General features: G+C 33.2%; 1 protein-coding gene across 1 annotated transcript; it reads left to right on the forward strand.

The window, feature by feature from the left end:
• Positions 1-463: 463 nt before the first annotated feature.
• Positions 464-11402, forward strand: LOC147291668 (putative CDP-diacylglycerol--inositol 3-phosphatidyltransferase 2). Its single transcript, XM_086236000.1, has 11 exons — positions 464-656; positions 768-869; positions 3691-3775; positions 4231-4280; positions 4937-4976; positions 5135-5179; positions 5263-5328; positions 5431-5545; positions 5638-5694; positions 5773-5950; positions 11194-11402. Exons 1-11 carry the CDS (start codon positions 464-466, stop codon positions 11400-11402), a joined length of 1140 nt encoding a protein of 379 aa, XP_086092126.1.
• Positions 11403-11838: the final 436 nt, after the last annotated feature.

The following is an 11838-nucleotide window of genomic DNA, read 5'->3' on the forward strand; positions in this document are numbered from 1 at the left end:
TGCATGTGTTTTGTATTAGGGTAAGGCTGACTGTGATGGCTGGATATGAGCAGATGAGTTCCATTGCTGTGGTTTACGCCTACCACGACATACAAATGAGGAGGTAATTATGTATTCAATTTTTGGTAGTCATTCACTCATTATTCATATTTGTTTTTTAGTATTTGCATGACTCTTTGCGGATGTTTAGAGATCTAAATGTGGAAATTACGGAAGTCGCATGAAGTTGTTCATGTCACATCCAAATTATTGGAAATGTGTTGGAGAGAACGTGAGCATTATATACTGTTTTCTTGTTTTAATATTTATGTCTATTACCATTGTTATTATAGGGTATTCTCCAATGTGTAAGTTTCATATGGGACGATCATTACGCTGGGGGAAAGCTTAAGGAGGACAATCATTATTCATTATTCACCAATGTTTCGGCATCACAAAAACCCAAAGATAAACCGAGCCTCACATGTCGTGGATTCATCACAAGTCTCATATGCCCCTGAAGCATCTCAAAAGTCCAGACTCCTTACTGAAGAGGATGCAACACCCGGGAATGACTATTAGGCAGAGGTATCGCCAGACTGATCCCCTGCCAATCGGCGTCCATGGTGGCCATCTGACTCGTTGTGGTCACTTAATCATAATGACATTTACTCATCGTAATAAAAAATGTAATTATAATATGCAAGACTGGTTGTTACGTCACCAAACTCTGGAGGCTACGATCAAGGACGATTGCGGTTACTTTTGATTTTGTTTGCAGTTTTCAGGTTGTAAGAATTGCTTCTTGGGTATCTGCTTAGTTATTGTTGTTTTTGGACTCAATATAACTACTATGGTTGAAGTGTATACTTGGCACAAAGAAAAGCAAGGTATTCTTCTTTTTTTCTTAACTTTTTATTTGTCTATGTTTTTTATTACAGTTTTTTTTAAACGTTGGTTTCCATCAACACTCATTCTATTGTGTTGTTTGTTGACCAGTTTCTGTGGGTTATAACAGATACTGACCATTTATAGAGGACATTGTTGTATCTTTTGCAACTAAGAACCTCAAACTATTGCTATGCAACAATCATTTCAGAAAGTATAGTTGAGAAGGGTGGAATAGGAAAGAAAATTCAAGGTATATTAGGATCTATGATACTGATTTAATGATGACTTACTATTTTGCTTACCTTACAGTAGCTTGCGGGTTTTCTTTGCTTGATCTAATGACTTCTTTTTTTTTTTTTTTTTTTTTTTATCATATGAGTTCCTTCTTAAACTTAGGTTCAAAATGCCTTGAAGAATGTGCATATTTGATGGATTTCTTGATATGTGATTGCTAGGGCAGCAAAGAGGGAAAAAATGAAACGTAGTTTTTATTTTCATTTTTTGATATGTGATAGCTAGGAAAGCAACTAGAATGTTCCTTCTTTGTTTTCATTTTTTGGCTAGGAAAGCAACTAGAGTTTTTTATTGTTTGAAATGTAATTTAGAAAGCCAGCATAAATTTTTTTATTGTGTACATGTTCTCGTTTAAGAATCCTCCTAACCAATGTGGACTGGGTTGCATAAGCTGTTATTTCTCACCGTCTCTCCCTTTCTCACTGTCTCTCACTCTAGAATTACATGTATGGCCAATTAACAAAATCATATCCAATTAGGAGGGCAAACATATTCTTCTGTACTCCTGAAAGGATATTATGTATGTACATTCGGTTTAGGAATATTTATGTGAAAATTCATGGCTTGTGGTTAACTATTATTAATTTCACTTACAAAATATTTGGATGGTCTACAGATGAAGCCATTTCTAATCCTCCCCCATACTGACATGTCTACTTCTTGGCCCATTTAGTTTATACAGAAAAAAACTTTTAAGTACACGAAGATGAGATTAGTTTCCAATCTTTATAACCGCTCAACAAATGACCATCAATGGATACGAGGACGGAATCGTAGAAAGTATAAGGAATGGGCTAATGGTAGGATTACAATGTTTGGATATGTAACCGAGTGGGAATTGATATATTTTGATGTCCGTTTGCAATTTGGTCTTTACTAGATTTAAAATGACATAGTATTCACTGTCACAATGTCTCGGACTAGAGAATAAGGTAACTTTTGTTGTAAATATATTGTTATATGTGGCTATTCCTGTAATTAGTTGTAGGGGCATACTAGTAAATATTCTAAACCTAGTAAACCATACCTCTATATAAGGATATTTATAAGATGAATAAGATGACGACTGATATATTTCTCTCTGCCTCCTCTTTTCCATAAACCCTAATATCTACATATTTTACAACAACTTTGAATTTTGATTTTAGGTTTATTTTAAATTATAGTGACTTTCATTTAATGTGTAGGAAGATGATTGGTCAATATTTAAGATATTTGAAATAGGGCTTGGAGAAGGAGATGATGTTGTTTGAATGTAGGGTGTTGTGTGATAATATTTCACTACAAGAAAAATGTCAATAGATATCACCCATTTTATATCAGATTTTAATGTAACTGATATTATAAAAATTATAATATCAGATAATTTTTTTACTGATTTCTAAACTTTATTAGATATCACATGGTTTTTTTCAACTGATATATAATATTGTCATTTTTCTAAGAACTTATAAAGACATCAGTATAAATTGTTAACTGATATCTTAAAACAACACTTATAATTTTTTTATCCTTACACTGATATGTAATGTGTTTTATCTGACTTAAATTTTTTTGTCCTACTCCCAAGTCCCAACACTTAGACATATACAGAATATACTAAAAATTAAAAACCTAGGTCGATCTATCTCTCAGCTCACTTCGATCTCGATCTGTCTCTCGATCTCTCGCAAATTCCATCTCGCAAAAACTGTCTCAGCTCATCAGTGTCACACACTCATCGTCGGAGTCGCCGTCGCCATCGCCACTCCAGGCCCAGACTTCATTGTGAGTTCGTCTGTCTCTCTCAGTACTCTCACTTCTCTGTCACTCTCACTTCTCTGTCTCTCTCTCACCCTCTGACTCTTAGCCTCTCCATTCACAGACGTCAAAGAACAACCTGACCAGTCGCACCCCAGCCTCTCTCTTGCCATCGCCGCCACCGCTTGAAGATCCTTTCGACAGGTGAAGTATGATTTTGATTATATCTTCACTATTTTGAACCCTAGGTCATATAAAAGCACAGGAACATAAACACATGTACACACATGGAAATACAATTGTTTACATCTGAATATTTATTTAGGAAAAAAATTAGAAAATCTGAAGTCCAATATGGATTTTGAGATCTAAGATATGAGCAGCTTTCTCTGTATTTGTATGTGGTTGCAAAGGATAATTGATTTATGAATTAGCGGGTTATATTGTCATGTTGTGACTTAGGGTGGATTACACGTGCTTTATGTTTGGTTGCTGAGAGAATGTAAGAAAAGGTAAGAGTTTTTAGTTTTGATTTACCCTTGGGAAGAAAATGAAAACAAAAAAAGGATTTTGGATCTCTTTCTGGGTGCTTAGAAGTTATTAGAATGATGGGTTTGTTTTTATAGTTGCTTTGCTTCAGAAAAAATGAGTTTTAGTTATTTCTATGCTTGACATGTGTTTTGTTTACATGTTCTTGAAAGCATGTTACTTTAATACTACATTGCAAACTTAACTGAAAGTATATTTTCTTTTTCTGAAATGATTTTATGCTTACTGGGAATGCAGGCTACATAAGGATTCTTATGAACTGTTTTGCCTTTGCCCAATGCTTCTCCAACAAACAGCTTTTCTCCGTTCTCTATTTTTTCAGGTGAGAATTAATGCTTTTCTGGAATTCATTTATGTTGTGTTTGGATTTCTGGATTTAGAGGAAGAGTTTTGGATTGAATTATCAATGTAAATTGTTCAATAAGATTTTAAAAGTATTAGTTCATTTATTTACTTTTTGTATGTTGATGAAATCCATATGTGAATTTGAATATTTGAAATGGGTAGATTGAATTTCAAATACTGAAGACAAATAGGTTATTTCAATTTCACCTTGAAATCACTAATGTAGAGCAATTTTCAACCCACAACAAAAATGGTCAAAACTCTCTTTTTATGCTTTCTTCCCTAAACATTTGATGCAAACACAATTTAAACTAAATAGTCAAGTCTAAATCTTTCCTTTCAAAACTGCAATCCAAATGCAACATTAGTGTTTAAGCCATCTTGTTCAATTCGTCTGTGTTGGGTATAATATGATTAAATTTGCTGTTCCAGCTTTGTCTGTGATGGCATAGATGGTTGGTGTGCTCGCAAATTCAATCAAGGTATGGGATTTTGTGTAGTTTGCAATGTTGTTTTTGATTGGAAGGATTGTGTAGTTTGCAATGTTGTTTTTGATTGGAAGGATTGTGTAGTTTGTGCATATATACATTAGCACAAACAAATTGTTGCACTTTTGCACTTTTGAGTGCATGGTTAGTATATTGTATCAAGATGATTATCACTAACAGTATCCACTCAGTACACACTTATCAAGATCATTTTGACTTCACCAACTCATTTGCCTTTCAGTTCTATAGGGGCTACATTTCTTGACCCTGATTTGCACTTTCTCACTGTACATGGTGCGGTTGACTTGAATTATCTTCATATTATACTGTTATACAGAGCTAGACAATACAGTTTTATATTCGACTATTAGATCTCTATACAGAAATTTAACCATCAGTGTCTCCTTATTTTAGAGATTGCAGTATATTACGGATAGGAGATTTCTTATTCTAGTGAACCTTAAAATAGTTACATTACTGAAGTGCTGTCTTTTTTTCTGTGGCCTGATTGACTGTAAGGAAGAGTTTTTTTGTTGGCATGTGTGATTAAGTTATCTTATTGCATATTATGAGCAGAAATTGGTAATTGATCATAAGCAAACCCTTAAAATGTTGCATTCGATTAAGCTTTTTCCCCCTTCCTGGTTCAGTTTCGACCTTTGGAGCTGTTTTGGACATGGTAACAGACAGGTGATCTTTGATCTCTCTCTCTCTCTCTCTCTCTCTCTCTTTCAGACACACACACACACACATGCACAAGAAAATAGAAACATGTACTAATTTCAGGTATTGCTTAAATGATTTCTTATTTATATTGACCATATTGATTAACATGTCTTGTATCTCAGGATAAGCACTGCTTGTCTCTTGGTCATTCTTTCACAAGTATATAGGTAAAACATTTTATTTATTGTCTACTTGTTGCTGTATCCATGTATGCATGTTTATATTAGCTTTTGGTGGGATGTCAATGCAGGCCTGGCTTGGTTTTCCTCTCATTGCTTGCCTTAGATATTGGCAGCCACTGGCTTCAGATGTACAGGTAATGTTCTTATATATTTTATTAGCTTAATCTATTGGACGAATTTATTTTATTTGATCCATTAAATATATTATGCTTACACTTCAATACATTTATTTGCAGTACTTTCCTGTTAGGCAAGGCTAGTCACAAAGATGTGAAAGACAGCACTAATTGGCTTTTTAAAGCATACTATGGGAATCGAATGTTTATGGCTTATTGTTGTGTGGCATGTGAGGTAATTGTAACATGGTTTGTCTATCTACCTATAGAAATTTTTCAATAGGTGTAGTTCCTGCTCTTAACTTGATTCGATTGTTTACTCTGCAGGTGCTTTATATAATTCTATTTCTTCTTGCAAAGAACGAAACTGATAATTTGATTGATGTAAGTGCTGCAGTTTTTCTTGGATGTAAAGAGGGTATTCCCAGATTATTTTGGTTTCTGAATTTTTCCTTCTTTCAGGTTTTCATGGATCTTGCAAATCATATTACACCTCTTTCTGTTCTTGTTGGTTTGAGTTTATTTGGATGGGCTGTCAAGCAAGCGGTTAATTTGATACAGGTAATGAATAGTGCTTTGCCTTTTGGACAAACTCAGGGCTATTCAATTTGTCTGAAAATGAAGAATTTCTCTTATGGATGTTTGCAAATAGTTGAGATTCCCCTAAAATATATTGATTAACGTATTAACATTATTAGCATTTTAATTTCCTGAAGTTAACCATTCTGCACATACATCCTCCATTTACATCACAAAAAGTTTTCTAATTAAACAAGTGAACTAAGTATTTACCGACAAGTTAATTGGTAGGTGGTGTGCATTTTGCCTTTTTTGTGGATAGAAGAAAGCTGTCGTGCATGCTCATTTTTTGTAAAGCATGGAAGAAGATTGAAGATTTGGTGCTTTTAATTAGATCATACATGCTGCCATGACTATTTTGTAAAGGATGGCAGAATTGAAGATAGAACTAGCTAGCTAGCTAGACATAGTGCTGATTTGCAGATTAATTAGGCTAGGTGCTGTCATGTTATTTTGTACATGTGGGCAGCGTTTGGTACATTGTTTTGGTTTTGTAAAGGTCTTAACAAGCAGGGTTTAGGCAATATTGCCTTAGTTATTAGGCTGGTGGGATGGTATGTTTAGACCTCTACAAAACAAAAAATATATATATGGTTATCTTGTTGGATATTTGTATTGTTATTGGTGATTATGTACATGTAGGCAGCTTTGAATATTGTTATTGGTGATTATTGAAATATATGGAATGAGAATGCATGGAAGATTTTATGGCTGCACAAATTTATGTACAGGCTCAAATTTATGTATTCATATCATTTTTTAGGTGAAAAAAAACTGATATAGCAAGTTGTATTCCAATTTTCTTTTGTGAAATCGACATACTAAACGATATCAGTTTTAGACTAATAATTGATATTTTATAACGCTTTGATATCAGATTCTTTCTCAGATCTGATATAAAAACAATATTTAGATATCAGAACCTATTCCATACCTGATATTGATATCAAGATTATATATATCAGATTCTACTATAGACCTGATATTGATACTATAGTTTTATATCATATTCTACCTCAAACCTGATATTGATATCGAGTTATATGTCAGTATTAGTATCCAATACGATATCTATTGACCAATCCTGTTGGTACTTGGATTTTATAGATATCAGAAATAATATCAAATTGGATATCCATTTTGTATTTAGGATATCAGGTTGAAAAAGAAAAATGATATAATAAACAATGTTTACATATCAGTTTAAAACTGATATCTAAAATACCATACATTAGATATCACGACGCGCTATATCAGGCGGCTACCCAAATAGATATCAGTCCACGACTGATATCTATCGACATTTTTCTTGTAGTGTTTAAAAGACTATTATTTATTTACAATTTTGGTCTGTAGAACTTATGGTTTGGTATTTACTGCCATCCATATTATTTTGAGATAATTGCAATTTTGGTTCGTAGTTATTTTTGGTTTGGTAATTACCATGTTTTGGTAAGATTCCTCTTCATGGAAGTTGTGCGCCTCTTCTTCACCATCACCTAACACATAAATATAACACACATACAAACATAAATATCTGAGAATAGATTCATACTTTCAAAACTAGTATAAGATTGATGAATTTGATAAAGTTGTGATAGGTTAAAAGTTGTGTCAAAATTGAGAAAAAAAAAAAAAAAGATATTAGGGGAGATAATGGACCATTTTGCCCCTCCATTTAACGTCTTCCCAATTTTGACCCAACTTTAAACATGTTTCTCGTGCCTAAGAAATTAATTTGAGGTGTTGAATTCGAAAAAAATTGAAGTTGGAAGAAATTTAAAAAATATGAAAAGTTTCTTAAAAAATAGGCGGTTCTGTAATCATTTATCTCGAGATTTATAATTTCGGTTTTAATGATTTTTATATGGTTGTAAAGAAGAGATTCATACCTTCAAAACTAATATAAAATTGTTGAATTCGGTGGGGATTTGACAGGCTAAAAGTTGGGTCAAAATTGAGAAGAAAAACTAGATAACAGGGGACGAAATACACTCAAACTTCTATATGGAAGGTACCATTTTGACCCCAAAACTTCCAAACCCGAAATTTCGTGATGTAGGTTTGCTTGCTCAAATTATAATATTTTACTTATACCACATGTGGACATATTTTCATTAGTGGTTATGATCTTATATTGTTGTTGTGTACATTTAAAAAAAGAAAAAAAAGAATTCAAACATTAGTTTTAAGGAAAGTCGGGTAATCGAATATGTATTGGACAAAGAAGTGGTAGATAGGAAGGAAGAATTTGTTCGTATAGATGGAGAAGTTGGAAGAAATTTCAAAAATATGGAAATTTTCTTAAACAATGGTGCAGTTTCGGATAGCTTACTTTGTAATTATCTCTAAGTTTATAGCTCTGTTTTTAATGCTTTTTATATGGTTTTAAAGAAGATGTTTATAGGTCCAAAATTAGTATAAGATTAATGAATTTGGTAGAGATATGATAGTTTAAAAGTTGGTCAAAATTGAGAAAAAAAAAAAAAAGCAGGGGATGATATGGACCATTTTGCCCCTCCATTTAACGTCTTCTCAATTTTGACCCAAATTTAAACATGTTTCTAGTAGCCTAAGAAATTGATTTGAGATTTTGAATTCAAAGGAAATTAAAGTTGGAAGAAATGTAAAGAATCTGAAACTTTTCTTATAAAATGTGACACTTTCGTGTAGCCTATTTTGTAATCATTTATCTTGAGATTTATAACTTTGGTTTTAATGATTTTTATATTCTTGTAAAGAAGAGATTCATACCTTCAAAACTAGCATAAGATTGATGAATTTGATGGAGATTTGATAGGTTAAAAGTTGGGTTAAAATTAATAAGAAAAACTGAATAACATGGGATGAAAAGAACCATTTTGTCCTTCCATTTAACGTCTTCCCAATTTTGACCAAACTTTTAACATATCAAATCTCTACCAAATTCAGCAATTTTATACTAGTTTTGAAGCCATGAATCTTCTCTTTACAACCATAAAAAAAGAATTTAAAACGAAGCTATAAATCTCTAGATAAATGATCACAAAATAAGCTACCTGAAACTGTCCATTTTTAAAGAAAATTTTTCAGATTTGTGAAATTTCTTCCAACTTCAATTTTTTTTGAATTCAACACATTAAATCAATTTCTAAAAAAAATAAAAACAAGTTATTTTTGAAGGGGGCGTCGGAATTATGGTCGTGATGAAATATTTTTAATATAATTTTCATTTAGTATTTTCATTCAATATGCCCTCCTTTGGCAAATCTCACATATGTAATGTGCCATTTATCTGTTAGTGTTGGGGTATCTTATATTTGTTATTATTATCCAGATTGAGGGTCATGATGAAATATTTTCAATATATTTTTCATTCAATATACCCTCCTTTGGCAAATCTCAATTTTAAATTTTAGTAACCAAAACAGCTACTGGTTTCTCAACCACCTAAAAGATCAACGTGCGTTGCTGCACCGCAAGACTTTGAAAATTTTTTAGTAACCAAACACTGTTGTACAGTTACTGGTTTCTCAACCACCTAAAAGAACAACATGCTACTGCACCCTAAGGCTCTCAATAAGTTCCTTTTTTTTTGTGCAAATGGTCATTGCTATACTTTTCCTAGTGGGAGGGTCATATGGTTTTTTCAATCATATGAATGAGCAGCGTGCCACTACACCGCAAAACTGTCAAATAATTTTAGTAACCAAACACAGTTGCACAGCTACTGGCAAAAAAAAGGATTGAGTTTTTCAAAATTCAGAAACTATACACTGTTGGACATGGCAGCCTCCTTTTTTTTTTTTTTTTTTTTTTTAAATAGTCTGATCCAATGAATTATTGCGCTCATTCATATGAGAAGCTTATCCTACCAGGCTAGTTATTTTCCATTTAAAATTTAATAACAAAAATCTCAGAAATCTCAAACTGCTTTCCACTACAATTAATAAGTACAAGCAACAATTACAATGGCTTCCAAACCATAGCCACGCAGCAAAAAAGCTAGAGTCCAAATACTTTTCAAAACCAAAAAAAAATTATGTTACAAATAAATAAACCACACAATCAAAAGATGAGATCAAATAAACCAGCTTAAAATAGTTAGTAAGTTAATTAGAAAACTAGCTTAAAATTAAGGTTTTTGTAGTTGTATTGACATTTCTTATTTTGTTAGTTGCAAAAAATGCTCCCTTTTTAAAATGCAACAAACAGTTGGCTATGCAACTCTGAGTTGGACATTGGTGTTTGTTTTGGACTAGTGTATAATTTCTTTTGACTTGTATTGCAGTGGGACTCGACAATCTTTGATCCATGGAGTTTTAAGATTCATATTTCATAAAGGGACATGCATGGAAATATAACTGAAATTTTGTTTGTTATCAAGCTCCGTTACTTCTATATCATATTTTTCTCCTTCAGCTAACAACTGAACCATAATGGGGTTATATATGCAAGGGTTCTTTGGAGTTATGGGGGGAGAAATAGACATATTTTAGGGGGTTTTCAGTGCTGAGATTGTGGGAGTACATAGTTTTCCACATAGAGAATGCCAGGTCAGAACAGTTGCCGGTAGTACTGAAATCAGGTTGTGCAAGAGAATCTACTTCTCATACTAATCATCTAACAAGAAACTATAGACCTAATGTTCTATCTCGAAAGTGGACTAGATCGAGAATATATGGGTACTTATTGGGGATAAATTTAGGTGTGAATTTAGTTGTTTAGGGATTAAATTTGAGTATTTAGGTTAGGTTTAAATGTGAGAACTAAGAACCCCATTTAAATTTAGGGATTAAATTTAGGAATTTTTTATTTTGTTGGATTTTAAGCCCAAATTCCCAATGACCAGACCCTTACACATTTCAATATTACCCAAATTCTTAACAAATCACTTCTTTTTTTTAACATATAGCTTTGGTTCTCCATTACCAATCATCAGCTACAGTACTTGCGTTGTATATGTATATGGGGTCGAAGTGCTGGCTGACTGGTGAGGGGCAGGAAGAAAGAGCCAGGGCTAAGATGGATTTATTTGTATCACGTAGCTTATTATGTATATGTATGTTGCGTTGTATACTTGTGTTCTCCATTACTCCAGTTGAATTGTATATTTATATGCCTTCTTGTTACTTAGTAAAGTCTAACTTGTATATGTATAGTCTCTAGTTGCTGAATAAACTTGATTGATGTAATCTCGAATGTTAATATTGACTATATATGAATTTGGGTGTTTAACTTGGAAATGGTAATGGACTGAGTTGTCTATGATTAGGTTGCATAAGTTGTCTTCTAGTTTTGTGGTTTTTTATTATCAACTTTCAGTTATGTATCCGGGACAAAGCAGTGGGCATGGGAAGCAGCAGATGGTTATATATGAACCACCATTATTTGATGATGCTCAATATAGCTCTGATAAGTCTGATGGCACTGAGCCTGTGCTGGAGACCCCCCTTCCTGATGATCAAATTAACCCTTATCTTGTGCCAGTACATGCATGGTCATTTTCTTCAATCTATGTATCTAATGAATAATTTTTTTTTTTTTTCAGAGATATATATAGGACATACATATCACATAGTAGCTCGTGTGGTCGAGTACAGTCGAAAATGACAATTTGGGGAACGCATCGAAATGAATTTGTTTAGTCTGAATTGCAATTCATGGAAACCAATACTCACACTACCTCGCCGTTGCAGCAGTAATTTTTGGGCCTCTTCAGATATGACCTATTTGAATGATGCTATGCACTGGCTAATGCCGGATGCAAAGACTGATTTGTACGTGGCCGTAGTGTTTGAACTCAACGTACACTAAGAAATTTGAGGAATGGCCAACCCCATTTGAGGCCGACACGGATGTGACTTTCACAGTTCGAGTGGTTGAATTGGAGACTGCTTGTTGACATCGTCTTTATTGCTTTAGTCCGACTCAACAGTGGTGTTGGACAATAAGATTTGCCAATTTACA

The sequence above is a fragment of the Dryas octopetala genome, chromosome 3 (genome assembly GCF_963921425.1).
Source record: "Dryas octopetala chromosome 3, drDryOcto1.1, whole genome shotgun sequence".
In the NCBI taxonomy this organism is placed as follows: domain Eukaryota; kingdom Viridiplantae; phylum Streptophyta; class Magnoliopsida; order Rosales; family Rosaceae; genus Dryas; species Dryas octopetala.

Bases quoted from the DNA above. Each gene is read 5' to 3' on its own strand.
- LOC147291668 (XM_086236000.1), top strand. From the start codon at position 464: ATGTCGTGGATTCATCACAAGTCTCATATGCCCCTGAAGCATCTCAAA. The intron at 657-767 runs GTAATAAAAAAT...TGCAGTTTTCAG, and splicing joins CATAATGACATTTACTCATC to GTTGTAAGAATTGCTTCTTG. The intron at 5,695-5,772 runs GTAAGTGCTGCA...TCCTTCTTTCAG, and splicing joins AAACTGATAATTTGATTGAT to GTTTTCATGGATCTTGCAAA.